The following is a 26,213-nucleotide window of genomic DNA, read 5'->3' on the forward strand; positions in this document are numbered from 1 at the left end:
TTTCTCACCTTGAAGCGGAGGGGCTTAGCTGAACAATTTCTGAGCCTGGACTTCAGAGGGTAACCACCTCATTTGGATTGTGGACTACTCCAAGTCTCTGGTCTCTCCTGGGAGGGGGTCTGGGCAGGTATGAAGGCTGGCAGGAGGAGGCCTTATAGCCCTGCCCTTCCTGGAGAGGGACCTCAGGATCTAGAGAAAAACCACTTTCCTCCACGTGTTTGCAGGTTGGTGCTATAAGACCAGCCAGAGGGGAATGGGGTGTGGGGGGGAGGCGGGGGGGAGTTGGGTTGAATCCTCTTCAGTCATGGCCACCCAACGTTTCAGACGATGTCCAGTTTCCAACACAGCCATCAAGACCCAAATGGGATTTTATTGTTAAAAAAATGAAGGGGTGGGGGGAAGCCACTGCCAAGTAACAAAATCAGATTCCCTCCCCCGTCCGCATAGTATATGAAGTGCCCGGTGGCTCCTTCTCCAACTATCCAGGATGCTCTTGCCCCAGGTGTGGGCCCAGAAGCCCTGTCCCACTAACAGATTCCTTCCCCCCATTTCCAAGGCCAAGTCTGGCCACAGGCTTCAGAACAAGGTTTTGGCAACAGGGTTCTGTCCAGGGCTGGGAGGCTGGGGAGCCATGTCATCCCCAGTCATGCCTCCTGGGCTCACCTCCCTTTCCCGGTGGCACTGAAAGCAACGAAAGTGTTGGGCAGGCACCCTCACAATTCCTGGGTCTCAGGAGCCCCAGCCTTCTGAGATCCTGAGCTCCTGCTCCCAGGCCATGCCCATCTGCCCAGCCTCCATCTCTCACTTCCCACTATACCCCGTCCAGTCTTGGGGGGCAGGAGGGCCAGTTACTGGCAGGGCCCCTCAGTTATGTCGGAAGCGTCCATCTTTGCCATGGGTGCTTGCCCCGTGGGGCAGGCGGGGCTCCCGGATAGCCCTTCGGGAAACAGCAGCTGGGTTGGAGGGGACAGTGAGGGGTGACGAGTCCCCAGGGCCTGCAGCAGGGAAGGGACAGGAGCAGTGCTTTTAGGAATGCCTCTACGTCCCCTCTCTGATCACTCCGTGGCTTTCAGCTTCCTAGGGGCACAACTCCAAGACGCCAGTCCCACAGGTGTTCTTTGAGAACCCTGTTTACAGCAAGGGGCAGCCATAGGGGCAAGGAGCTCAACCTGTTTCCCCCTTGAACTGGCCAAGGGCTCCCCTCCCCCTTCCCCATTCCTTCCCTTGCTGGTACTGACCCGTGTTCTGGCTTGGAGGGAGTTTGACCTTGGCCATAGGCAGCATGACCTTTCCCAGATGCCGGATACCTAGGGGCTGGGTGCCCACACACTGGTGTTCTGTGATCCAGGATGCTCTTCATGGGACGGGACCCCAGGACATGTGTCTTGGGGCGGGAGAGCTGTGTTGGTCGGAGAAACAGTGAGGTGAGGTGGGGGCTGCGTGGGGACCTGCTATGGGGGTGGGTCCCAGCTGCTATGCCAGCCTAGGGGACAGAGGCATGGAAGGGGGGTTCACAGCTAGGGGTGTCCTGGGGCCTCTGGAGGAATCTAGCCCTCAGGCCCCCACCAGCAAGGAAGGGGCCCAGATCCCCCAATCCTTGCCCCTCCTACTCACCCCTTGCCCTGTGACCTCAAAGGACCGGGACCTCCGCTTCCTCCTCTTCGCCTCCAGCGACTCCTCCCGCTTCTTGCCCAGGCTTTGCTTCTGGCCATGCAGCCAGGGCCCAGGGCCATCGCCACGACGCTCGACTGCCCGTGATGGGGCCTCGCCCGTGCTGCTGGACAGGTTGTCCTCACTGGCAGCGTGCTGCAGCGTGGGGCTGGGCGGCCGCTTGCAGGCCAGAGGACCAGGCGGCCGCGAGTCGTCAGCCTCACTCAGCGAGTGCGGGGATAGGCTACTGCGCTCCATGGCAGGTGCCAGCAGGTGGCGCCCCTCAGCCCCCAGGGCCCGAGAGCGCCGCCTGGCAGCCTTCACTGAGATGCACTTCGTACTGGTCAGGATCTCCTTCCTCTCTGCAGTTGGACAGAGGAGCATCCAATCCGGGATCACCGCCTCCTGCACCCACCTCCTGCACCTCCAGCACCCCTCCTCTGCCAAAGCATTCCCACTTGCTTGCTATTTAAGAAAGTTTAGGCAAACTTCTGAGCCTTACTTTCATCTGTAAAATGGGGATGGTAAACGGAACGCCATTGGGTTGTTGTGAAGAACAGAGATATGGGCATAGTCTATGACCAGGGGGTAGGCATTCAGTCGACCTTTGCTATTACAGTTATTTCTGAGTGGGAAGAAGGGGCATGCTCCTAAGTGCCATGGGTCCCCCATTCTGATTTCTGGTTGTGTCCCCCAGCTCTGTGTGGACAGAGCAGGTGGTTAATCCTCTCTGGACACTGGTGCCTCTCTTTCTTTCTAGAATGGGTAGCAGCCGGGCAGAAGGCAGGAAAGGGCTTTGGGTTGGGTGATCTGAGCAGTTTTGATGCCAGGCTCAGGCTGACAGGGTGGGCCGGGGGCACACCTTTGCGGGACAAGGGGATCTCTGACAGATTCTCACTGCTGTCGGGGGAAGAGTTGATCCGGCTGCTCAAGCTGACCTGGCTGTCCTCGGTGGGGCCCTGTAAGATGAATTGGTTGGGAAGAGAAGCCATTGGACACAGTGGGGAGCCTATGTCCCCAGGGGGCTGTTTTGGAAAGGGTCCCTCCTGACCACCGGGTGTCCACCCCTATACGCCCACCCACAGCAGGGGAGCCTGTGGGGCCAGTGGTGCCCAGTGCTCACCTCCTGGGTCACCAGGCTGCCGATCTGGATGGGGGGTGGGGTGGGCACAGAGGAGCTCTTCACCTGCCAGGCCCGGGGACTGGCCTTGAACACATGGTTGGCATCACTGAGGCTGGCAGAGGGCAATGGGCATCTGTTGACCAGGCAGGTTCCACTGCGGTCCCACCCCCCCCAGGGGAGAGCTGTTTGCATAAAGTAGAGAAAACCCGGAAGTCCTGGCTCCAGACCTGGGCCACCTCTCCTCTTTCGTTCCTGCTCCGTCTTCCCCAGGAAGCCCTAAGCTGGACTGGAATCCCTGGGACATGGCACAGGCTGTAGTGGCTCAGGCAGGCAGGACTGGCAGGAAGTAGTCCCTGGTCTCACCTCTCTGTGCGGAGGGGAGGGAGGATGCTGTTCTGCAGGCACTGGGCTTCAGAGCTCAGCGTCTTCACGCTCTCCTGGTCGGACTCGGGGGTTAGCAAGGTTCCTGCTGGGGTAGTTTTGGGCAAGGAGCTGTCCTGGGAATAGGGAGGCGCAAATAGTCACAACACTTGGTCCTGACCCAAGTAACAGTGCAGGGTAACGAAGATACAGAGGGTGTCTGGGGCTGTAACATGGGCTGGGAGCCCCAGAGGGCAGGGGGCCTGAGTTCTGGGTCCCAAGGGGCCAGCTATGGTCTGCTAGGCATCCCCTGTGACACTGTGTGGTGGCCTGGTCTCCTGGGAGGGCATCTGGGGCCATTTGTGATGTCTTAGATAGCCAACCCTAACCCTCAGACCCTCAGTGGGGACAAGTGCCAGAGACGAATGCCCTAGGACAGGGACCTTACTCAGGCTTGGCAAAGCTTTGGGTGGGGTTAAAAAAAAAAAAAAAAAAAGAAAGAAAAAACGGGTCAAATCCCTGGGACCAGCCAGTCTGGCCCCACCTGCATCCCAGCTACCTGCAGGCACTGCCTCAGGCATCAGTCCCTCTCTCAGCACCTCAGGCGCCCACCTACCTGCAGGGCCCGAGAGGCCACGTGGTCCATGATGGTGGCCCGCTCCAGGCTGCCCTCCTCCAGCTCCCGCAGGTACACTTCGTACAGCTCCTCCAGGTGCTTAGGAACGGCCAGGTTGTAGTCTGCGGAGGGAGAGGCAGGGCTCAGGGCGTGCCCTCGTGCCCTCGGACACTCTGTGGGTCTATGGGGCCCGTGGGTGGCTCCGACGCGCAGGGCGCGGGCCCTACCGTCGATGATCTGCCGCTGGCCCTGGATGATTTCGTCGCAGAGGCTGCGGTGCTGCTCCAGGCGGCGCACGGCCTCGCGGCGATGGCGGAGCGCGCCGTCCCGGAGCAGCGCGTGCGACTGCATCTCGGTGTTCTCCACCTCCAGCTCGTGCACGCGGCACAGCAGGCTGAGCACTTCGCGCTGCTCCTCGGAGCCGATGCGCCGCGGCAGGGTCTCCTCCAGGCGCCGGCCCCGCGCGCGCAGCTCCCGGCAGCGCTGCTCCAGCGCCAGCTGGTGGGGGTGCGGGGGCACGGGATCAGCGCCAGGCAGCCTGCCAGGGGCCGCTCCCGCCCGCCGCTGGGCCTGTCCCCACCCCTCCAGTCGCTAGACTCCGGGCTCCCGGCTGAAGCTCCATGCCGAGGTCTACCCTTGGAGCTGTATCTTGGACCTTGCAACCAAGGGCATCTCCTAAGCGGCCCCCTGTGCCTACCTTCTTGCCGCCCTCACCACAACCAACTCCTCGCATCAGCGCCTTGGATCTGCTCAACCCCAGCCCATCTGATGCCCTCAGGGTTCATGGTACCCTGAAGTCCCCTGGTTGGGACGTGCTCCAGAAGGCAGAGATCTCTCATCTGGAAGATCCTAATGATAATATTGGCCCCCATTTTTTGAGTCCTTGATATGTGAAAGGCATTTATTTATCTTCCCAACAACCCCACTAGGGCTTTGACTACCTCCCATGTACACGACACTCCTCTTTCACAGATGAGTAAGTGAGGCACAAAGAGGTGAAGAAATGTAGCAAGGTCACAGAGGATTTGCGTGGCCTGAGCTCCCAGGTCTCACTCTTCCTATGCCCTCACCCCCACCCCAGCCCCTTCCTGCTGAAGCCTCTCAAACCCCCCCTCCCAGACCCTCAAACCCCGGGCACCTTCTGCGTTCGCAGCTTCTTCTGCTCTCCCATCAGGGCAGCGATGCTCTCTCGGGCCGAGGCCACCTCGGGGGGCTCCAGGATGTCTGGCTGGTCATCACCTGTGTCTGAGTCCTTCTCGCTGTCGTCCTTGGTGTAGGACTCCTTCCGCTGCTCCTCCCGCCACTTGAGTGCCCTACGTGATTTCTCATGCTCCCAGCTGCCGCAGCCCCAGCCCCAGGGGGAAACACGGGATTCAGGCTATGGGGTCACAGCGTGCAGCTCCAGCTCCCAGACCCTGTCCCAGGTCCAGGGGCGCTTACCCGGCAATGGTGAGCAGGTGGCGGGAGGTGTCAATCTGCACCTCCATGGCATGGTTCTCCAGCTCCAGCAGGCGTCTCCGCACATCCATCTGTTCCTGGAAAGCGCTGATGAGCTGCTCCCGCAGCTGTCCCATCTCAGCCTGCTCACCCTGGCCGCTGTGCAGTTGGACTTCGGCTGCCCGTTGGATGGGAGGTGAGAGGTGGTCAGGGGAAGAGGAAGGGTCAGGCCAGGAAAGTCTGGGCCCATCTGGGATCCTTCCCTCTCTTGCTAAACAACTTCCTGTGCAACCACCTCCTCCAGAAAGACCTCCTAGATTACCACCTCCTCACACATCCCCCTTTCACTTGGAATCTTCAGGCTACTACCCAGAGGTGATTCCCAGCTCCTCTGTATGAACTGGGCTTCAGCAGCCTTTAAAGCATCTTTCTGTCAACGAATAAAAGGCATCCCTTAGACGCTTTACTGCCATCTGTTGGAAAATCATTGTAGCAAATACAGAAACTCTACAAGAGAACAGTGTCTTCGGGTGATGTAGGGCACAGTCTCACAGCCCTGCGCTGCAGCCCTGAGAGTGATGCCCCCCACAGCCAAATGCTCACATGTCCCCCACTCGTGTGATATCCACTAATCTTCATGTCAAGTCTCCGAAGCAGAGATCATGATCCCTTTTGACAGTGGAAGGACAGAAGACTCAGATTGGTTGATGACTAGTCCAAGCCTACTCAGCCAGAAAGAGCCTGAGCCTGGCTTTGAACCCAGCGCTGCCTGACCCCAGAGCAATTTGAGACAGCCTGGAAGGGCTTCGGGAGGCGGGCTCCCACTAATGCAGACCCACTCACACACCTTGGATGTGGCGGATGTCGCCCCGCTCCAGCCGGCTTCGGGGCTGGCCCCGCCCACCCTGCTCGTCGATTTTGCACTTAAGCCGCTGAATCTCGCCCCGCAGGTCGGCGATGATGCTGGTGTACTGGGCGATGTGGTAGGAGACGTTGAGCAGGTTCTGCTTCACCTGGGGGACCGTGGTTGAGAGCTGAGCAGCTTCAGTCACCCAGGTGCCAGGGCTTGCCTGTGGGGTCCTCTTTTTCTTCCCCCCATCTTTCTGGGTGCCAGCAATGGCCTCCTTGCCTCCAATCCCACAACCACACTGCATGCTTCCACCGGAGCCATACTCCTAAAATGCTGCCTCCCCTACTCAACCTTCAGTGGCTCCCTACTCCTTGGGGGAATTGCTCTCATTCCTTCCTCAGTGCTGAAGGCCCACCACCGACTCTTTAGATTTTCTTTTGGCTCACTGCTCCAGCTCAAACATTCTGTTCTAGCCCAGGAACCATCCTGCTCGTCCCCCTCCCACACCACAGACAACATCTCCTTCCTTCCTTACTTCTCCCTCTCTCCTGAAATTTCCTCCCCATCCTTCAGAGTCCTGCTCACAGTCTCCAAAGAGCCCCATGGGAGCACCAGCTCTCCTGCTGGCAGCGCTTCCTGCTACTAATAATATTCCGAACTATCATTTCACGGTATCAAGGACATGTCTCCTCCCACCACTAGGTTCCAAGGTTTGGAATAAAACACAAAGCACTTGGAATAGTGGCTGGCAAGCTGTAGTGTCAGGAGAATGCTCATTAAGCTCTGCTTCAGAATTCCCATCCCTCCACCCACACAGGTGGAAACAGACTCCCTAAGCCATAGCGGGGATTCTAACACGTTCAACAGAGAGGGTGAGAACGTGGACTTGGAAACCAGGCTGACCCAGTTCTAGTCTCAGCGCCATCACTGCCCAGCTAGGAAGTCACTTAACTCCCTTCAGCCTCATCTTCCCCAGCTGTCAAGTGGGGACAGTGATAACGCCTGCCTTATTTGAGGATCGGATGAGACGATCTGATAAAGGGCCCAGCATAAGGGGTCAGTATCAGTTACCTCTATCATGACGATTACGATCAGGGGCTTTGAAAAGATAAACAGGAAGATGGGAGGGGATGATGGGGCTGGGGGAGCACAGACCCCGAGCAAGAAGGGGACCCTCGGGAGCTGGGGGCTTCCTGGCAGGAAACAGGTGTTGAAGGTACAGGGAAAGGAGCAGGGTTGACATTGGACTGGGGAGTGAGGCCAGTGCAACGGTGGCTGGTTCCAGAGTGTGTGAGGCGGGGTGGCAGGGCCTGAAATCAGCCCATGGGCTCGAGTCTTGGCCTAGGAAGGCGTGCTCTGGGGGACAGACCAGCGGTCCCTCACCCTGGTCTTGATGTTCTTGGCCCGGCCGGCGTAGGTCAGCGTGTTCCGGGACTCCTCGAAGGCACTGCTCGCTGGGCTGATGTGGGCGATCATCACCGTCCGGCTGTTTCCCCCCAGGGAATCCTGGATGGGGAGGAGGATGGGGCTGTGGTCAGCAGGGGGCCGCTTCCCGGACCCTGCTCCTGCCTGGCTGTTCCTGGTGCCCTTGGTGTGTGTCTGTCTCGCACTCTTTGCCACACATGCATACACACACACACACACACACACACACACACACATACACACACAGCGCTACAGGTGCTAGTATGGAGCATCAAATGGAAGAGTCCAGATTCCTCTCCCCCTCTGCCATCCCCCCTGCCCCACCCCATCCCTCTTCTGGTTTCTTCTCCAAAATTCAGATTTGAAAATTTCTAGTATCCGGGTCAGGGTCTCCCAGCTTCCCCTTCTCCTCCTCTCTATATAAGAACGAGGAAAGGCCGCAGCCCTGCTTGGCTGGAAACCAGAGGGGAAAGACCCCCATGGGGCCCTGGGCCCCTCCCCATCACCTCTGGCCTCCCAGGTCCCCCCATTTTCCGACTGCTGATGGTGCTATTGTTTTGGCTGGAGTGAGTGGGGGGGACGGGGACCTCTGTATGAAGGCTGGGGGAGTCAAGGCCCTTGCTGCAGCAGTGACCAGCAAGCTCCCTCACCTCTCTAAATCCTCGCTCCCTTGGATTTTGGTTCCCAAGCTGGCAGTTGTTAACTGCCCCAACCCCCGAGCCTGGAGGTGCGGTCATGTTGGCAGGTGGATGGCCAGTGAGCGTGAGGCCAACTGCAGCCTTCGTACTAGCCCAGACACACCTCTGTTTGCATCCTACATCCTGCACTCACTAGTCTGAGCCCTCGGGAAGGTTACTTAGCCTCTCCGTGCCTTCTTTTCCTCATCTGCACATAGAAATAGTAATCCGCTAACTCACAGAGCTGCTGACAGGATGAAAGGAACTTGGGGGTGGTGGTGGTGAAGCACTGAACACAGAGCCCATCCATGAGTGGGCCCCCCTAACAGCTGCCTCTGTGAACTGTGAGGCTGACTGTGCACCTGAACCCCCAAATCCAGACGATTTCCGGTTCCCTCAGACCTACAGTGCTGGGGTAGAGGGGTCAGGTCCCTCTCCCTCCTTGCTGCCCACTCTGTGGTGAGAGTTGCCAGGTAACATATAAGGCACCCAGTTAAGTTTGAATTTCGAATAAACGAGTGATTTTTTTTTAGTCTAAGTATGTCCCAAATATGGCATGGGATATACTCATACCAAAACAGATTTTGTTGTTTATCTGAAATCCAAGCAGCTGGGCATCCTGTATTTCTAACTGTGAACCTGGCACCTGCCCTTGGTGCCCAGTGCTGGGGCCCGGCTGCAGCCGGTACCTTCAGGAGCCGGGTGAGCTTGCTATCGCGATAGTTGATGTACTTGTTGCCGCTCTTGTCACTCAGGGCGTTGATGCAGTTGCCCAGGGCCAGCAGCGAGCGGTTGATGTGGGCCCCCTCCTTCATGCGCTGCCCACGGTTCTGCGTCTGGTGGGGAGTGGTGCGCAGCGGGTGTAACTCCCCTCCCTGGGTGATAACCTCCCCCCTCGCCCCAGGGGCTCTGCAGAATAGCGATGCCCCATCCCGCTCTCCACCAGGGGTCCCAGAGGGCATTCGAGAAGGTAAGAGAACCGGAAGGGCTCTGAGTAAGAGTGGGGACAGGAGGCTTCGGAGGAGGGCTGAGAGCCTCTGTCTCTTCCAGGGCTGGACCACAGGCACCTGGCTGTAGAGGACGAGCCAGGCTTCAGGGAGAAGGAAGGAAGTGTGTGTGAATTGTATGTGTATATGTGACAGCATGAAAGAAGAGTGTGTGTGTGTGTGTGAGAGCAGGACAGGGTCAAGTCCAAGGACACTCTGCCTACAGCTGCCCTCAGGAGGCGTCTCTGCCCAGCCTGGTGAAGATGGGACCTGATCGCTCCAGTGGCTGCAGGGCATACCCTCTCCCCACTGGCTGCTCCCCTGTACCCCTCCTCCAGGAAGCCCTCAGGCTTCTACTGGAAAAGAAAGGTGTGTTTCTCCAACCCCACTCTGTTTATGCCAACCCCACATGTTCAAACACGAAGCCCTGTTACTTCTCCCTGGCGCTGTATTTGTCCCTTGCATTTGTTTCAGTGCGATTACTGACATCACCCAGCCTCATGGCTCAGGTGACCATGAAACCTCCAAGTTCACCCGCAGGAGGGGACTGAGGCCCAGGCAGCAGAGCCAAGAACCAGGGCTTAGTGGTGGGGGACAAAAGCTGAGACATGGGTGACGGACCTTCCTCTCCCCTTGATGTGGTTGGCAGAACCCCCTCTCGGGCTCTGCCCAGGGTCCCCCCAACCCCTGCTCCACATCTGGGCCCACTCATTCTCTTACCTGCTTCCCCTCTCCTCCAGGGAAGCCACAGTCTCCTTCCCTAGAGAAACCCTTGCACTCCCAGCCCCCTTCCCACAAACAGCCCCTGGGGTTGTCCCCAGGACCTCCCACCCCACCCTTCCCTTCCTGCTCCTCTGCGACATTCCTCAGTCACTTTCCCTGGGGCACCTTCTCATACCCACCCTCTCTGGGACAGTTCCCATCCCTATCCCTCGGGGAGCTGGTGGCCAGCACCCCTGCCCTGCCCTCCCAACCTTTCTCCGCAGCCCCTGGGGGAGCCGGCCTCACCTGGGAGGCGCGCTCAGAGCCGGCCAGGTCAATCATGAACAGGCGGCCCTGCCGCACCTCTTGTAGGATGTTCTTAACTCGACTGCGCTGGCGCACGGCCACCTGGAGCACGGCATGGGAACGGGAGGACGTCTGGTTGGCGGCCGTGGGCTCCTGGGTCCTCTGCCGGTTCCCCTTCATCAGCAGCTGCATGATCTGGGTGGGCGGGACAGAGGAAGGGAGACCACTCCTGGGGACCCATGGGGATGCCCCCACATCCTGCATCTGAGAGGTTGCGAAGGGGCCTAGGCTAGGGGTGGGCCAGCACCCCCGTGTGCTATGGGGCCTGGGAGGCTGGTTGCCTGTTCAGCCCCTACTGGGTAAGCATGGCTGGGGGCATGGAGGCAGGTGTGAGAGTCCCTTTCTTGCTGTCATTCAGCATCCTCTGTGTCTGCCCCAGCCTCAGCTGAGCGGGCAGCTACTCCCTGGCTGCCCTGCCCAGCCCCCTCCCATCCCCTCCTGGAGACGGGTGAGTGCTCCTCTCCACTGCCCCAGCTAGCTGCTCAAGACTCGCCTCTTTGGCATTGATGGTGGAGACCTCGGTGATTCCGGCCACCTGGATCACCCCTTTGGAGTCCTCCCTCAGCTCCAGGTACCCCAGGGCAGGGTTCAGCAGGTCCCGGATCATCTCATTGTAGATCTGCCGGGATGGGTTGGGAGGGGCAGGGGACAGACATTAACAGGAGACCAAGGGCAAGTTGTTCAGTTAAAGGGTCAGAACTCCAGGCTCTTCTCAGGGAAACCCTGGTTAAGGAAAAAGACCCTTTCCCCTTTCTATGGGGTGGGCATAAGGGGGCTTCAGCATCTAGAGGGAAACATCGGGCTGCCAGAGCCAAGGGTACACAAGTCATCACAACCAAGCGGGACTCCCTTTGCAGGCTGGCCGGGCACCAGGCAGAGGATGGGACCAGATCCATGACCGAGCTGTTTGTTGCTAGGCAACCCTTATGCTATCTTCACTCCCCCACCCCCACCCAGGCCCCCAAAGCGCATCTTGCTGGCTGAGTCAACACCATGCTGGCTGGAGCAGCTGTTGGCAGCAATGCTTCGCTGCCCTTCCTGAGCTGTCACCCAGGAGACTATCAGCTCCCGCAGGGAGCCAGGGAGGCCAGGAGCCAGATGGAGTCTAGCCCACTGGCTCTCCTGCTTCTTCTGGCCTCTGTGTGCTCCCACCCCCGCTGACCCATCACTGCCTGGTGGTAGCACTCCCACAGGTGGGCACTAGGGGTTGTGACAAGGTAGCGAAGGTTGGCAGGTCCAAGCCTGTCCCTACATACTTGCGGTGCTCACCTGTACCTGTATACGCCGAGTGCCTGCACGTAGTCTGGCAGGGCCAACACGGTCGGCTTTAAGGAGTGGGCCCAGGAGGCTGGCGTCTGGGAGGGTGGCTGAGGTCTGTGCTCAGGGTCAAGGCTACTTTGGAGTGTGGCACAAGGGGCAGGGCTCGGCTTTAAAGCCCTGGGGTCCTGAGTTTGAATCCCTGCTCCCTCACTTATTGTGTGACCTTGACCTGGTTGCCTCACCTCTCTGAGCCTCAGGTTTTTATAAAGTGGGGCCAGCAATATGCACATGGGAGAGCAGCGGTGTTGAGCACCCCAGTGACCCTGCCTCAGTTAGGTGGGCCAGCCCCCTCCCACGGGCCTCTTGTCCAAGCAGGGGTCGGGGCAGGTCTCACCTCCAGGTAGGACATGGACACCTCATATTCCATGTCATTGCTGGTCTCCTCAATGGCACGGAAGAGGTCATTGAGGGTCCGAACATAGATGCCAGGCTCGTGGTCTGTGCCCAGCATGGTGTAGGTTTTCCCGCAGCCTGGGGCAGAGCAGGTGGGTGGGTGAGCAGAGTGGGGCCTGGGAGCGCAGGGGCTCCTGGAAAACCTGGGTCTGTCCTCAGGGCTGGGCCCCCCCAGGTGGCCAGGGAGGTGGAGCGGGGGAGAAGAGAGCATCCTTGGCTAGGGATGGGGCTCTGGGTCCAGAGGGCCCTGGGGATGGGCGGTTTGGATCGGCCGCATCCTTGATTCCTGTTCCAGCTGGGGCCAGACTGGCTCTGTGGTGGGGGCTCAGGGGGCTTGATCCTCAGCGGGGACAACGGGGCATGAAGTCCTCTCCCGTGGGCTGGGCTCCCCCTCACCTGTGGGGCCATAGGCAAAGACAGTGGCATTGTAGCCTGAGATGACACCTTCGATGAGGCTCTTGGTGGTGGCCTGATACACCATCTCCTGCAGGGAAGAGGAGACCCATCAGGGGCCTGGGCACTGGTGGGGCAGAGCACACACGTCCACTGGTACCTCCTGGCCCCCAACAGAAGCAGCTTCTGTCCTGAGAGCCCTCGGCCCTAGAGAAGTGGGGCGGGAGGTGGGGGACGGGTATCTCTGCTTTCACCCCTGGGGGGGATGCCAGCCTGAAAGGGAGCTCGGGACACCCGAGATGCCTCCCCTCACGGCTGGCTCCCAGGCCCCGGCCCAGAGAACGCATTACATCTGCTCGTGGGAGCATCCCACAGATGGGCAAGACGGGGTCCCTGGGAGGGTGTCAGCTTCCCCGAGACTCTCCTCCCAGCACCAGATGAGCTTCAAGCACCTTCCTCCAGCTCCCATAGGGCCACCTGTGGGATGAGCTGTATGGGTCCCCGTGTCAGGTGGCATTTGCCTCTGACCAGGTTGTGTCCATGCAGGGGGCTCTTGTGCTTCTGGGGACATGGTGGGGAGAAGCTACAAGTGGTGGAGGAAGAGCTGAGGGTCAGTGGCAGGGTCCCCTAAGGGCTACCTCCTGAGTAGGGCAGAGGACAGAGAGGGGATCCTGTGTGTCCCCAGGCCCAGGCTGTGTCTCACCTGGGTGGCAGTGAAGTCAAAGGCCACATCGAATAGGTAGGACTTCTCCCGGGAGCGATGCGCCCGCAGGATGTCATCGGGGTCCTCCATTGGGTCCATAAGAACCACCATCTGCAAAGGTCCCCGAGGGAAGGCTGGTGGTCACCCAGGAGTCCCGCACCGCCTTCAGCACTGACCTCGCCTCTCCTCACTAGGACTCGGGAAGGATGATGCTCTGTGTCCGGGGTTACCTGAGCACCTGGGCTCATGCCAGACAGCCGGGGCGGGAGCTGGGGGTGGGGGGAGTGAGCCACGGCTGTGCTCCAGGGCTGGATGGGTGTTATTGTTGTTCTCAGAGCAGGAAACGGAGGCACAAAGTAGCACAGGCGATCTGGCTTGTGGGCCCGCGCCCTGCCCTGCATCCTGCACCTGCTGTCACCTCCCAGCCCCATCGGCTCCCAGGGGGCCTTGCGGGGTTGGGAGGGTTTCCTGCCCAGTCCCTCAGCAGTTATATGCATCCAGGTGAGGTCCCAGCACTCAGATTGGCCTTACCTAATATGACCCTGGCCAAGGAGGTAAACTGAGTCCTAAGAGAGGACAAGGCAATGAGGAGGATGGGCTGTCCTTGGGCCTCCCAAGGTCGCAGAGACAGGGATGGAGCCCCCTTCCTGGGTCAGCAGCAGAGCCAGGGCGAGTGACAGCCAAGGCATGAGGGGCAGCCACTCCGAGGGACAGAGGGAGCTGGCGGTGAGGCAGCGGGAGGCCGAGTTGGCAGCCCAGCCCAGCTCCGTGGACATGGGAGATCCACGTGGGTCCCTCTGGGTGCACCCCCGTCAAGCACAGGATTTAGGAGGCCCAGCACCAGGACGGCCACAGCCTTGAGACTCCCACTAGACTCCTCCCAGCATTCTATGTATGCTCTGATACCAACACCCGCTCCTTCACTACCTGGACTCCTGTGGTCTGGACACACCTGCGCTCACTGCATCTAAACTGGCCTAAGACCCTGGGTGTCCCGGCAGGGCCCTCTTCTGGGATTCTCAGTAGAGGAGGGAAGAAGGAAGAGGTAAGACAGCTGTCCAGGAGACCCGACCCCGGGAGCCTCACCCAGAGATCTCAGCCAATCGGATGGGATTCCAGGTAAGCCAATTAGAGGGGATGCTCAAGACAGGCAGGGAAAGAATGAGGCCACTGACTGAGGCCACTGACTGAGGCCCCTTCACAGCTCGCCAAAGGCTGGGTGGTCAGAGAAAGGGGTGTGCGGGGCGTCTGGGCCTCGGCTGTACCCGGGGTGCCCACCTGTCCCCAGCCACCGCCTCAGGGCTTCAGCCCCAGTGCCCTGTAAGCCTCTTCCAGGATCCAGTTCCTGTCTCTGGCCCTAACACCAGCAGCAGAAGCCTGGATCAAGTTTCAGATTCAAATAAAGATAAACCCGCCCACAAGTCACCGGTCCCAGCAGGATGCAACAGGACCCGACCAGGTGTCCAGCTCTCACCCTCAGTGCCAGCGCTCCTGCGCCTGCTGGCAGCGCCAGCCACCTGAGGGGCACCCTCTGGGGGCCTTTGAAGGAGGAGAGGGTGAGCGGTGTGCACTGATGCCCATCACCCACTGATCACCTTCAAATGACCTCTGGACACTGCCAAGTTCATGGCACCGTGGGCACTTGGTTCCTTCGATAGCCAGGCTCTTGAATCAGTACATTGTCAGCATGGCCACCATTATCCCCTCTAAAAGAGGGCTTTGTCTGGGTCTCCATCTGTCTGGGCCCCAGCCCATGCCCCACCCTTCAGGGCATCACCCCCATTCCTGACCACTCAGGCATAACAATGGAGCCTTGTGCCCCTCGGCCAGGTGAACTGGAGCTGAGCCTTGAAGGGTAGGGGGGTCGGGGTTGGGGGAAGTGATCTGGACTGCCACGGGGAGCAGCACAGGGAGTTCAGGCCGGTGACCACGATTACTGAGCACCTTCTCTGTACCAGGCATTAAGTGAGGGCCCGGGGAGGGAGAGAAAGTGCGATGGGTTTGACGCTCATCGTTGAGTGGGGATCGGATCATTTGAATAACAAGTGCCGGGCTACAAGAAGCCATCAGAGCAAAGAGAAGGGGCACCTTCCCTGATCCAGCTTTTGCATGACAGGAGGGCTTCCTGGAAGAAGTGGTGCCAGGACTGAATCTCAAAGGATGAGTAGGAGTTGGCCGAGAAACTTGAGGCGAGGAAAGCACACTGCGGAAAGCACTATGTGCCATCTTCGCAGCGCTACGTGCTCTGCACACACTTCCTCATCTTCTCTGACAGCCTAGAGTGGGGGCTCTTATCACTGCTGGGTTGTAAGGCGGAATCAGCTTCGTGACGTACCCAAAGCTGCGCTGCCAAGTACAGAGCTGGCTGGATTCAGAGTTGGTGGGCTCCAGAATCCAGGCTCCTAACTACCAGGCCTCCTGCCCCTCCCTCTTGGGGATCAGCAGTGGCCTTCCTGGGGTGAGGCCCACCCAGCATGGTTGAACTGTGTCCTCCCCAAATTCAAATGTTAAGGTCCAACCCCCAACACCGCAGAATGTGACTTTATTTAGAAAGAGGTTGTTGCAGATGTAATTAGTTAAGCTAGAATGTGGTTCTTAACTGGTATCCTTATCCAAAGGGGGAAGCTGGACCCAGACACGCGCGGAGGGAGGACGATGTGAAGAGACCCAGGGAGAAGGCAGCCATCTGCACGTCAAGAGCAGAGGCCTGGGATAAATCCTCCTTCGCAGCCCTCAGAAGGAGCCAGCACTTCGGGCGTCTGGCCTTAGGCTGTGAAAGACGTTATTTCTACTGTTGGAGTCCCCCAGCCAGGGGTACTTCGTCACAGCAGCCTTGCAAACTGGCACGGCCCCCCCGAGGCAGGCCCAGCTGCTGCAGGGAGGTGGGGGAGGGTTGCCACAACCTGAGGTGGACCCCCGGCCTGCCCCTCCGTCAGCCCCAAAGTGGTGGGCTCGGCAGGGGAGCCCTCTTTCTCAGTCCCCGAGTCTTCAGCTTTCCTGCCTGCAGCATGCTGGGCACCTGCCTCTGGGAGGTTTCAAAGGGGACATTGCTCACACGGGATGCACAGGGGCCTCCTTAAGGCTGGCGGGAGGGTGGGAGGCAGGGTCTAGAGTGGGGCAGGTGGGCAGCATCGAGGTTGGGCTCTGTCCCCACAGCCCCAGGCCTCCTAACTCAGCAGAGGCCCCAGCCTGACCTCTCCCTGCCCCCACTGCCCCCACCTCCAGGCCTGTTTTAAGGCAATGCCCATTTGGTATTTCCCCAGTTCTAGCTTTGGGCCCAGAAACCCAAGATCCACTAGGGAAGTAGGGGGCCTCAGGCTCGGGGGAGGATGTCGTCCATAGACTGTGTCCCCAGTAGGGACCAGACTCCCTCCAGCATCTCCTAGGTGAGAAATACTACGAGCAAAGGGTGGAGGAGTCCTTCCGGTTGCACCACTAAGCTGCAGGGCTTTGATCGGCTTTGCAGTTTGAACCGGCTCCGTTCTGGCCGCCAAATGGCTAAACCTAGACCAGGGTTTTGCAATCTTGGCCCTGCTGACACTTCAGGCTGGATCACTGCTACTGGGAGCTGTCCTGTGCACTGCGGGATGCTTAGCAGCGGCCCTGCCTCTACCCACTCAATGCCAGTGGCACAGCCTCCTCCCAGTTTGTAACTCCCCTGGGGAGCAAAATCGCTTTCAGTTGAAAACCTCTGACCTAGACTGTTCGTCCTTAAGCCTCTGAGACCAGTAGCGAAATCTCCAAGGGAAGGGGTGTGCAAATTGGAGTCAGGTTTCACACTGCTGTGTGACCTTGAGAAAACTGCACCACCTCTCTGGGCTTCAGGTTTTCTCTATCTGGAAGTCAAGGAGGACCAACACGGCCGTAGCCTTGAGAGACGATATCATGCCAACACCTCCCATCCACTCAGGAAGCCTCAGCAGAGAATGGGGACCTGGGGAGGCCCCAGCCTAGGAGATGTCACTTCCAGCCCAGGGAGCCCAGCCCAGAGCGCCTTTATTCTCAGGATATAAACCAGATGCAGGAAAACAAAAGCCTAATTCCAGGTGGCTATCATCCCTGTAAGGCTGTTTCTAGGTTTTTGTTTTTTCTTTAAGAAGGAGAATTCGTAGCTGGCCATATTTCTAGTTGTAAATGGACCATCCTGTGGAAACCCAAGAAAGGAGATTTTGATGCCAGGAAGGGTGTCTCTGGGCCCTGTCAGCCTTCAGGCTAAACAGAAAAGACCAGAACTGAGCCGGCTGAGTTCATAAAGCCACCAAGGGCCAGCTGGCTGCTTAGGACAGAGCCACGCCTCGCCGATCTCCTGGCCAGGTCCCCACCTGCCTTCAGGACCCTGAGCACCCTGAGGCCCGGGATAAGGGGACGTGTGACCGACAGTCAAGGACTGCATCTCCCACGGGTCTGCAGATGCTGTCATCAGAGGCCCCCAGGAGCTTTAAAATTCAGATTCCCAGGCACTGCTCGAATTCATTGAACTGGGATCTCTGGGGAATTGGGCCCCACAAAGCTGCCTTTTTAACCAGCACGCTTGCCTTGTACTCATCCAGGTGCTCAGGGTCAGAACCCTCGCATCCTGGCAGGATGATTCGGAACAGTCAAAGGGCAGCAAACAACCCAAGTGCCAACTGATGAATGGATCAATCAAATGTGGAGCACCCATGGCATGGCACACTGTCCAGCCACAAAAAAGGATGACATTCTGACACCTGCGACAATGTGGATGAACCTGGGAAACCTCAGGCTCGGCGAAACAAGCCAGGCAGGAGGGACCACACGTGGGATCCCATTTTCAGGAACTGTCCGGAGCAGGCGGGTCTATAGAGGCGGGCGATCCTGGGCCGGGAAGGGGCTGGGGAGATGGGCGGGATGGTGACCGAGGGCTGGAGGGAAAGGCTCCTCCGATCTGCTCCCAGTCACCATCCACCAGGCTCAGCTCTGGGAGGCAACAGGGCAAAGAAGCATCCAGATAGTGGGTGTGCGGGAGGCCCCACCCCCGGGCAGGCAAGTGGGCTGAAGGCACCCAGGCTGCACCCCAGCATTCCCTGTCTCTGTCGCTCGGCCTCTGTCACCTTACACTTTATTTGTCCTTCACAATAGCCTCACGCTTGTGTGGCAAAGCTCCGCCTTGCAGGGTCTCCTCTAATCCTCTCAACAGTTCTTGGGCTGGGCGGAGCCAGGTCTCGATGTCCTGTCTTCTGATGAGGAAACAGAGACCAGGACCCGGAGGCCCCTGGCACGGCTCCTGGACTGGACCCTAGGAGCATGGGGTGGGGCGGGGAATGGGCGAGTGGTGGTGACAGTTGGGCTTTGAGCAGATAAAGACCAATTACGGGATTATGCATGTGGTCCGGTGACTTAAATCCTGTGGATAAACAATCTGGGAGGCGAGGGAGGGGCAGCAGGCTGTGGGGAGAGGATGCCTTTTTGTTTTGGAGTCTCTTCTCCCAGCCCTGGCGCTTCTGGGCCCTACCAGCCCCTCAGGCTGTCCCTGCACCCTGTGGGCATCCATGGCACCACTGCGGGGTCCCGTGCCAGTGTCTAGTCCCGCCCCAGATGCTACTAGGAGACCGAGCTCCTACCACACTCTCCCAGAAGCACATATGTGTGACAGTGACCAATCAGGGACCATCAGATGGACAGTCCTGAAACCAGGAGGGGAGGGCAGAAAGTAGGCCAAGGTTTCACTTACCCTGGGGCCTGAAACCAACCAGTAAGTCAGCCCTTGACATAAACTAACATCCTTAAACCCCTACTGTATGCCAGGCACTGAGTGAGCACTGGGCATCCATTAGCCCATGAAGACTTTGAAGAAGGCATGCGATGATGGTCCTGAGTCAAATGAGGGCCCTAAGACCAGGGCACCTGAACTGTCCCCCTTTACAAATCCAAACCGTAACTCCAGCTTCAGCTTCCCCAGAATCCAGGCACACTGGCTTCTTGTGCCCCGAGGACACTTTGCTGTGTGAGTGTCCACCTCTGCCAAGCCAAGAGATCAATGTCTCCCTGGTACCCAGGAGGACAATGCTAACCCCTAAGCAGGGCTGTCTTAGGACCCTCCTGGTGGCCCAAGCCAGCGGGTGATGGACGCTTTGGTCCACCTCTCCCCACTCAGGACCCACCAGCTGATGGCCTTTGGCAGCACCACTCCCTGCTGATCACCGATGGCCGGGCCCTCAATATTGACCTCTGGGCTGCTCTTCTCAGTGGCTACCCACCCTCAGGATCAAGATCGCACCAGCAGGGCGAAGTTACCCATCTATCACAGAGGGAGGCAGAGCCCAGAATCCCAGGCCAGGAGAAGCTGGGTAGGGGAGCCCCTCTGTGGGGCTGGGCCATGAAGGGGGACCACAATCAGGGGAGCAATGGAAAGCATCTGGGTAAAGGCCAAATCTACTTCCCCAGCAGACGTCTCTTTACAGGAGGCAGGGCGCTGCGCACCTTTCCTGGGAAGAGACTCCTCATCCATGTTGCTCTGGAGATGCCCCTAAACTCAGCCTCCTGGCCCACCAGGCTCCAGATCCTGGGAGGAGGGAGCGGGGCTCCGGGTGGGCAGCTGGCCCATCACTGAGTCTGACCAAGCCTGCAGCCCCCAGCCTCCTGCAGGACCAGTGATGCAAGCCTGGGGGGCCAGTGCCACAGACAAACTGTGGGGGGACACCAGAGAGGGATGGAGGTCAGGGGGCCAGGCCTGGTTAGAGTAGGAGGCTGGGGATGTTGGCTGTCCGTTTTGCTTCTTGGACTCTTGCGTCCTCACCTCCTGCTTGCCAGGGCCTTACTGGTCAGGGGGACAGAGCACCTGAGGGATGGCTGATTTTTCAGAGGTTCTCAGCCTGCCGTTTGCTGTGACTTCTTTCTCTCAAACTGCAGGCCAGGCAAGTGTAGCCTTGAACCCAGTGCAGACAGAAGATATTCGGGGCCAGCAGCCTAGCATTTTCCTTGCAGGGCTCGGAGTCTGTGTTGAGAGCCCCGAGCCCACACTGCTTAGACCACCCTCTGCAGGTCTAGACCGACAAAGGAGCAGCCCTGTTGGGAGCGCCCAGCCCGGGACCTTCTCGGAGGCACAGCTCCCTCTCTACTGGCAGGGACAGAAAGGAGCCAGTGTTTGCCGTGTGTGGGCACACAATGGGCTGTGCCCTGGACCAGAGTGTTTCCATCAGCATCAGTTCATATCTGTCAGCCCCCATTCCGGCTGGGAGCCAGGAGCAGCCGAGAGAGAGCGTCATTGTCCCACCCCGAGGACCTGCTATCCTTAGGAACAAGCTGGACAAACAGGGAGTGGCCTTGCCTCGAAGGAGGTTTCTCCTCTCAAGTTCTCTGTCTCTTCTTGGCTGACCCCTCTCATCAGCCAGTCCAGCACCCCTGGGCCCTTTCAGTCCCTAATAGATGATAACTCACAGCTATTAAATGCCTGCTGTGTACCAGGTCCTGGGGAAACACTGTGCAGACATTAGCGCCCAAAGACCCTCTAGAGAAGGCATTCTGGTTACTGTCCCCACTTACAGAGGAAGCAACTGAGGCTTCTGGAAGCAACCTGGCCAAGGCCACACAGCTGGCAAACGGCAGAACCTACCCTACACAACTGTCGTGTGTACTCCCCCTGCTCCCGCTGGGCCTTTAGACGGGGTCTTCCCAGCCATCCCCTGCTTCCCTGAGGTCTCTGAGGAACGCTACCCTTTTCCAAGAGGGAGCAGAAGGAAAAAATCAGGAGGCTGGTACCACCTGCTCTGCCATGCCCACAGCTCATCGGGGATGAAAGAAGAGGTCGGCAGTCACCAGCCCCCATGGAGCCCGGAGGCAGGCAGCATCGCAGGTTGTGTTGGCCCCCTGTGGTTTGCTTATTGTGGCCCTTGGGCTTCCCGGGTCCAGCCTGCCAGGCTTAGGGCCAGCAGGGGCCCACTTTGTGCCTTTCTCTGTATGGCAGAGTGCCACCCCAACTCCTCTGACATCCCCTGGCACATCCTTGGCACTCAGGAGAAGCTGACTGCAGCAGCTACTGAGCAGAGGTGAGTGGTCCTTCTCGGGCCCCCAGAGGCCACACCACGGTGATGCTTCTACCTGGGCACCAAGCCTGCTGCCACTGCCCCCACCTCTGTGCCCATTTCCACCCTCCTGTCCTTAACCTACCTACCCAAACAAACATCCTGGCTGTGGTCTACATAGCATGTAGTTTGGCCCCTGCCCATACCTCCAGCCTCACCTCACACCTCTCGTCCCCTGTCTCTCCTGCTTGAGCCACGCTGGCCTTTGCTCAGTTACCCAAGTGCATCACAATCCCTCTCACCACAGGGCCTTTGCACATGCAAGTCCCTCTGGTTGAAATTTCTCCCTTCAGCACACTCCTAATGACCTCTTCTTCTTCCCTCCTGTTTCAGCTCAAGCACCATTTCTCAGTGAAGCCCTCCCTGACCTCTGGGACTAGATCAAGTACCTCTTTACTCGTATTGCACCATGCATTTCTTTGCAGCCCTTGTTGGCTGTAAACTTGTGAGTTAATTATTTCATTAAAGTCTCATCTCTATGAACTGGACTATAAGGTAACAGAGGGAAGACAGGATCTTTTCTATTCTCTGTAGTTTTCTGGCTCCTAGCACTGTCCCTGGTGTCTTATGGGTACTTGATAAACATTTATTGTCTCCTGTGTAAACGGAGGTGGGCCTCACCCTGGCCCCCTCATCATGGTGACAGGAGGACCAAGAGAGCAAACAGACATCCAAAGACTTTGCAAAAGATGAACAGTCTGGAGGTGAGTGTTCTCTCTAGACCCTATGGACCCGTGCTCTCTGGGTAGCAGATACATGAAGGTGGGAACATCATGTAAGGTGGGGCACATGGAAGTTGTGTGAATTTTTTCAGGGCTGGATGGAGGGGCTCAGGGCCCACCCAGGCTAGAGAAGCCTTTAGCTCCCTTTGCATCAATCTAGGGAGGCTTCCTGGAAGAAGGACTCTGGTTTCCTTGATGATGTCATCACTACTACAGCCAAGAGTTCAGAGGGTAGAGGAAGGACCCTCCCTGCCCCCACCAGGTGAGGCGGTACCTGGCCTCACCAGGTGTGAGCAGACTTCTGCCCTGCCCTGCAGCTCCCGGCCACAGCCCCACATACCTGCTCATCTACTTTATGGGCGATGAGGGTGGCTCCTTCCTCCAGCTCTGCCACGCTGATGGGCCGGACCCGGAGCGCCACCTGGGAGGGAAGGCCAGACCCCTAGCATTAGACTGAGAGGGCTGTGTGGGTCCACAGAGAGAAGGATAAAAGGATTCCTCCCCTGGACAATCCTTAGTGGTTCCTCTCTGTCCAGCCGTCTCAGTCCTCCTTCATCTTAAGGAAAACTCAGTGGTTCAAGGCTAGCACCTAGGTCGAGGGCACCAGGTCCACAGAATGTAGGTTATGCTTGAGTCTGTGAATTTTCCAGAAGCCTGTGCCTCAGGGAAAGCCCCGGGGGAGAGAGCTGTCTACTCCTCCTGGCTGCATCAGTCACACAGACAAATTAAGCACCTGCAGCTCTCCTGGGCTTTGAACTTGGAGCCCTTGGCACTGGAGCAGCCTGTCTGTAGGTCTGTGAACGAAGTTCTGCACGTGGCCAGCGGCGGTGGGATGGAGGCTGAGGGAACTGTCCCCTCTTCTGGCTGACAACCTGTGACGACATTGCCACCTGAGGACAGAGCCATCAGTGGCGCCCCCTCCCTCTATCCTGCAGCCAGAGAGAGATGGTGGGTCTTCACCTGGGCATGGTCTCCCTGAAAGAATGGGGAGCTGTTTCTCCTGCTGATCAAGGGGAAATACTTGCTGGACGTGTGGCTCTAACTAGTGCACCCTTGGGCCGGGTGAGAACAATTCACTCTGAGAGGCATTTCACTGCCAGTCAGATCCTCCTTGCCGGCCTCCTCAATCACATTCCACGGGTGGGAGGAGAGGCCCCTCCATCCCTGCCCCAGGGGTGTGCACCACGCAGGCCAAGGCAAGCCATTTTCAAAGAGACAATTCTAAACTGCCAGAGAGGACGTTCCAGAGCCCCCGGCTGACTTGGGACCTGGGGCTAAGACTTGACTTTGCAGCGAGCTCACCCTACAGAGTCCTGGGGGCTGCGTTATCCTTTAGTTACATCACCACCCACCTGGAGGCCCTTCACCCATCTCAGAAGTTAGGGGATGGGGAGAGGGCTGTGAGGAAGCAGTGGCCTTGGGGTCACTGAGGCTTCTCCCTCATCATTCTGACCTGGCTCCACTGAGAACCAGAAATCTGTCTTTGTCTGTACCTGCCTCCCAAAGCCCCCACTCACACCTCTTCCTCTGCCCCAGACCCCAGGGCTCTGCGAAGGGTGCATCTTGGTTGCTTCCAACACTTCTCTGAAATATTTAGAGTCCCAACTTGGACAGCACCTGTGTTGCAACCCAATAACCAGCCACTCTCAACCCTCTGCCAGCTCCTCTGACCTGTGGGGGCTCTCATCTGCCTGTTTGTGTTCCTCAATCCCTTTAAACTCCTGACCCCCACCTGGCTGGCAGCCTCTGGTTTACCAGGAAACTCCCATCTTCCTTCTCTTGGCAGATAAGTCAAGCTCTCCCTGCCCCTGGCTTTTCTGGACCAGAGAGCAGTCTTGCTCCAGAGACCCATCTGCACAGGGGACTGAGGGGCGTCCCCCTGTGGGAAGGTGTAAAGGGAAGTGGGGTTGAAGCCGGGCTAACTTTTCAGGCCATAGCAGGACGGCTATGATGCCTGCCTTTCTGACATCCAGGACTTGGGGAAAGTTGCTCTGGACAGTCCTAGCCCCTGATTCTGAGTGTCCTCTTAGTGGGGGGTGGGGCTGGGGAAGGGGACAGGACCTCTCTGCGGTGGCCCACCGAGAGTCTGGGTTCCGGCTGCCATGAGTGGGGTCGAGGAGGAGGTTGACGGGGGTCTCACCATGAGTTGCTGGTCCTTAGAGTCCCTGCTGTCCTTCATGCTTGCGGCAGGTGGAGGGGCTCAGGCCGCGACAGCGGGCATGGCCAAGCCGCACCCCCACCGCCGCCGGGTCCCTCGCAGCCTCGCCTGCGCCGCGGCTGCCTGACAACCCGAAACCAACAACGCGCCCGCGGCCAAGGGCGCTGACCGGGAGGCGGGGCCAGGGGAGTGCCCCGACGGCGCCCCCGCCTCCCGCGCCCCCGCCCCGCCCGCGCTGCGGGAGACAGTCGGCCGCCTCCTCCGGGGAGGCGCCCGAGCCCACGCCGCTTTCCCGGTGAGTGTCGGCCTGTGTGACCCTCCGGTCCTCGGCGCGGCCCCGCGTCCGGCCCGCACCGCGGCGTCCGTCGGTTTGGTAGCTCTCGGCGCCGCTACCCGCGCCTCCCGGCTCGCGCCCCGCTCCCTCTCCCACTGCCCTCGGGGGGCGCCCGGCCGGCCGCGCGGCTGGAAGGACGGCTGCCTTCCCTCCCGCTCGGGCCACGTGCGTCTGCCGCCTGTCTGCCTGCCTCTCTGACTCCCAGGTCTCCAAGGCGGCGGCTGGCAGCCTGTGTTTCCATGGGCGTTGCGTGCATCGTGGCTGCGACTGTGGTCTCTGGTGTGGTGTCTTCACCCAGTGTCCAATGACAGAGGGGCTCAAGAGCTGTCCTTTTGCCCAGGTTGCCCTCTGGGGTGTGCAGGGGAGCTCCTATATTACTTGGGTTGTGTCACAAAAGAGCCCCCCTCAGTGCTCCCCTCTAGCAAACAAGATCTTATCCGTAAGCCCAGAATCTGATCGGACAAGACAGTTGGGTCTGGGTGCCTCCTGGCTCCCTGCCTGCTGTAAGAGCCACAATGTGGTGCAAGACAGTGGAGCCTGCAGCCGCTGTTCTTGGTGAGGTTAACAGCAGTCACACACTCAGGAGAGCAGCGAGAAGATTCCTGGCCTCAGGAGGCCCCGGGAAAGCAGGATTCTAGTCTCAGCTCCTCATCCTACTTGCCGAACCACCTGGAGCGTTTCCTGTCCCCCTGGGTGATGGTGGAGCCCTTCCCTCAACTTCTGGTGGTCCATTGTTCTGGTCTCCTCTTGCCCCCACTGAAGCTGAGCTAGGCAGCTCCCCCTGCAAAGACTGGGCAAGGAGAATCCAATGGAGTTCCCTTTTAGGGAGCTGGGTAAGGAAGAGCCACTCATCCCCGGGGGATGCCTCAGACAGCCTGGCAGATATCCAGAGGCAGAGCATGATGCCAGCCTGTGCTCGGGGACTGACTTCCCTGGCTGCCCCCAAGGAACTTGCGTTAGGTATAGTTATTATTAAACAGTGGCAGGAAGCCGCCCGTGGCCTTGGATTTGATAAATAGATAAAGCAAGTGAAGTCTGATGAAAACCAGACCCTCCTGCCGGGGTTCCCGAGGTTTTGTCCTGTTCTCTGGAGCCAGGGGCTGCACCTAGAGGCTGCCCAGTTTACAAACAGACATGCTGCAGTTAGAACCAGGTAAGTTTGAAGATGTGTCATTTGGATCAAAAATAGCCTCCAGGCTTGCATTTCAGACCCCTGAGTCTAATCTGTTTGGATCAGCACAGGAGGCTTCTGGTCAACTACACTATAGTATAGTTTTCTATACATCCCACTCAGGATGGCCCATGGTGGTAAAAATAAGAGGAGCTTCTAAACAGGGGGTCCCAGCCCATCTGACCGGGATTCTGACTCATCAATGTCCTCTTTGTTCTCAAACGTCCTCCATGACACCGCCATCCTCTAGAGTGCCTCCCCTGTAAGTCATTCTACACTTCCTCTTCCCTTTCATCCTCTACCTTCAAATCCTGGAGGGTCTACCTCTGTTAAGTGCTTCTCCTCTTTGTCGTCTCCAGGCCACCCCTTTGGGCTCTAGCTTTTACCTCTTCTCAGCCGGGTAACATCATGGCCTCTGTTGCCCCCTGCCCGCCGTCTTCCCCACTTTCGAGAGCCACAGCTTTAACATGGACGTAGACGTGGATGCCTCGCTCTCCACAACCTCCTTTCCAGCCCCTCTGCCCAGTCTCATTTTCCACATACTAGTACTGCCCTGGACTCTGGTCACTTATCCAGTCCTGCTGCTTTCTGCCCTCCTCTGCGTCCCAGGCAGGTGCCTTGTAAGATTGAAACGGGGCCGTTGGTATGTGTGTATTCTGATGCCTGTGCATGGCCCATGCCTCCCTGAAGGCCACCCCACGTGTACCTGGCTATGGGACATGGAAAGGGGGTGTGGGATAGTGATTCCTTCGTAGCACGTGGGGCTGTCACGGCTGCATGGCATT

At 58.7% G+C, this 26,213-nt stretch overlaps 1 protein-coding gene across 1 annotated transcript; it reads right to left on the minus strand.

Annotated features, from left to right (window-relative positions):
* Nucleotides 1–350: 350 nt before the first annotated feature.
* On the minus strand, nucleotides 351–23,944 carry KIF19 (kinesin family member 19). The gene is given in 21 exon segments (XM_032456920.1): nucleotides 351–995; nucleotides 1,239–1,308; nucleotides 1,310–1,399; nucleotides 1,615–2,012; nucleotides 2,513–2,609; nucleotides 2,774–2,885; nucleotides 3,137–3,270; nucleotides 3,750–3,871; nucleotides 3,977–4,247; nucleotides 4,888–5,086; nucleotides 5,190–5,364; nucleotides 6,034–6,199; nucleotides 7,420–7,542; nucleotides 8,828–8,974; nucleotides 10,133–10,327; nucleotides 10,686–10,811; nucleotides 11,847–11,983; nucleotides 12,302–12,389; nucleotides 13,002–13,112; nucleotides 22,106–22,186; nucleotides 23,906–23,944. Coding segments are annotated over 21 exon segments (3,012 nt in total). The 3' UTR covers nucleotides 351–864.
* Nucleotides 23,945–26,213: the final 2,269 nt, after the last annotated feature.

Source organism: Camelus ferus, chromosome 16 (assembly GCF_009834535.1).
Source record: "Camelus ferus isolate YT-003-E chromosome 16, BCGSAC_Cfer_1.0, whole genome shotgun sequence".
Taxonomy (NCBI): domain Eukaryota; kingdom Metazoa; phylum Chordata; class Mammalia; order Artiodactyla; family Camelidae; genus Camelus; species Camelus ferus.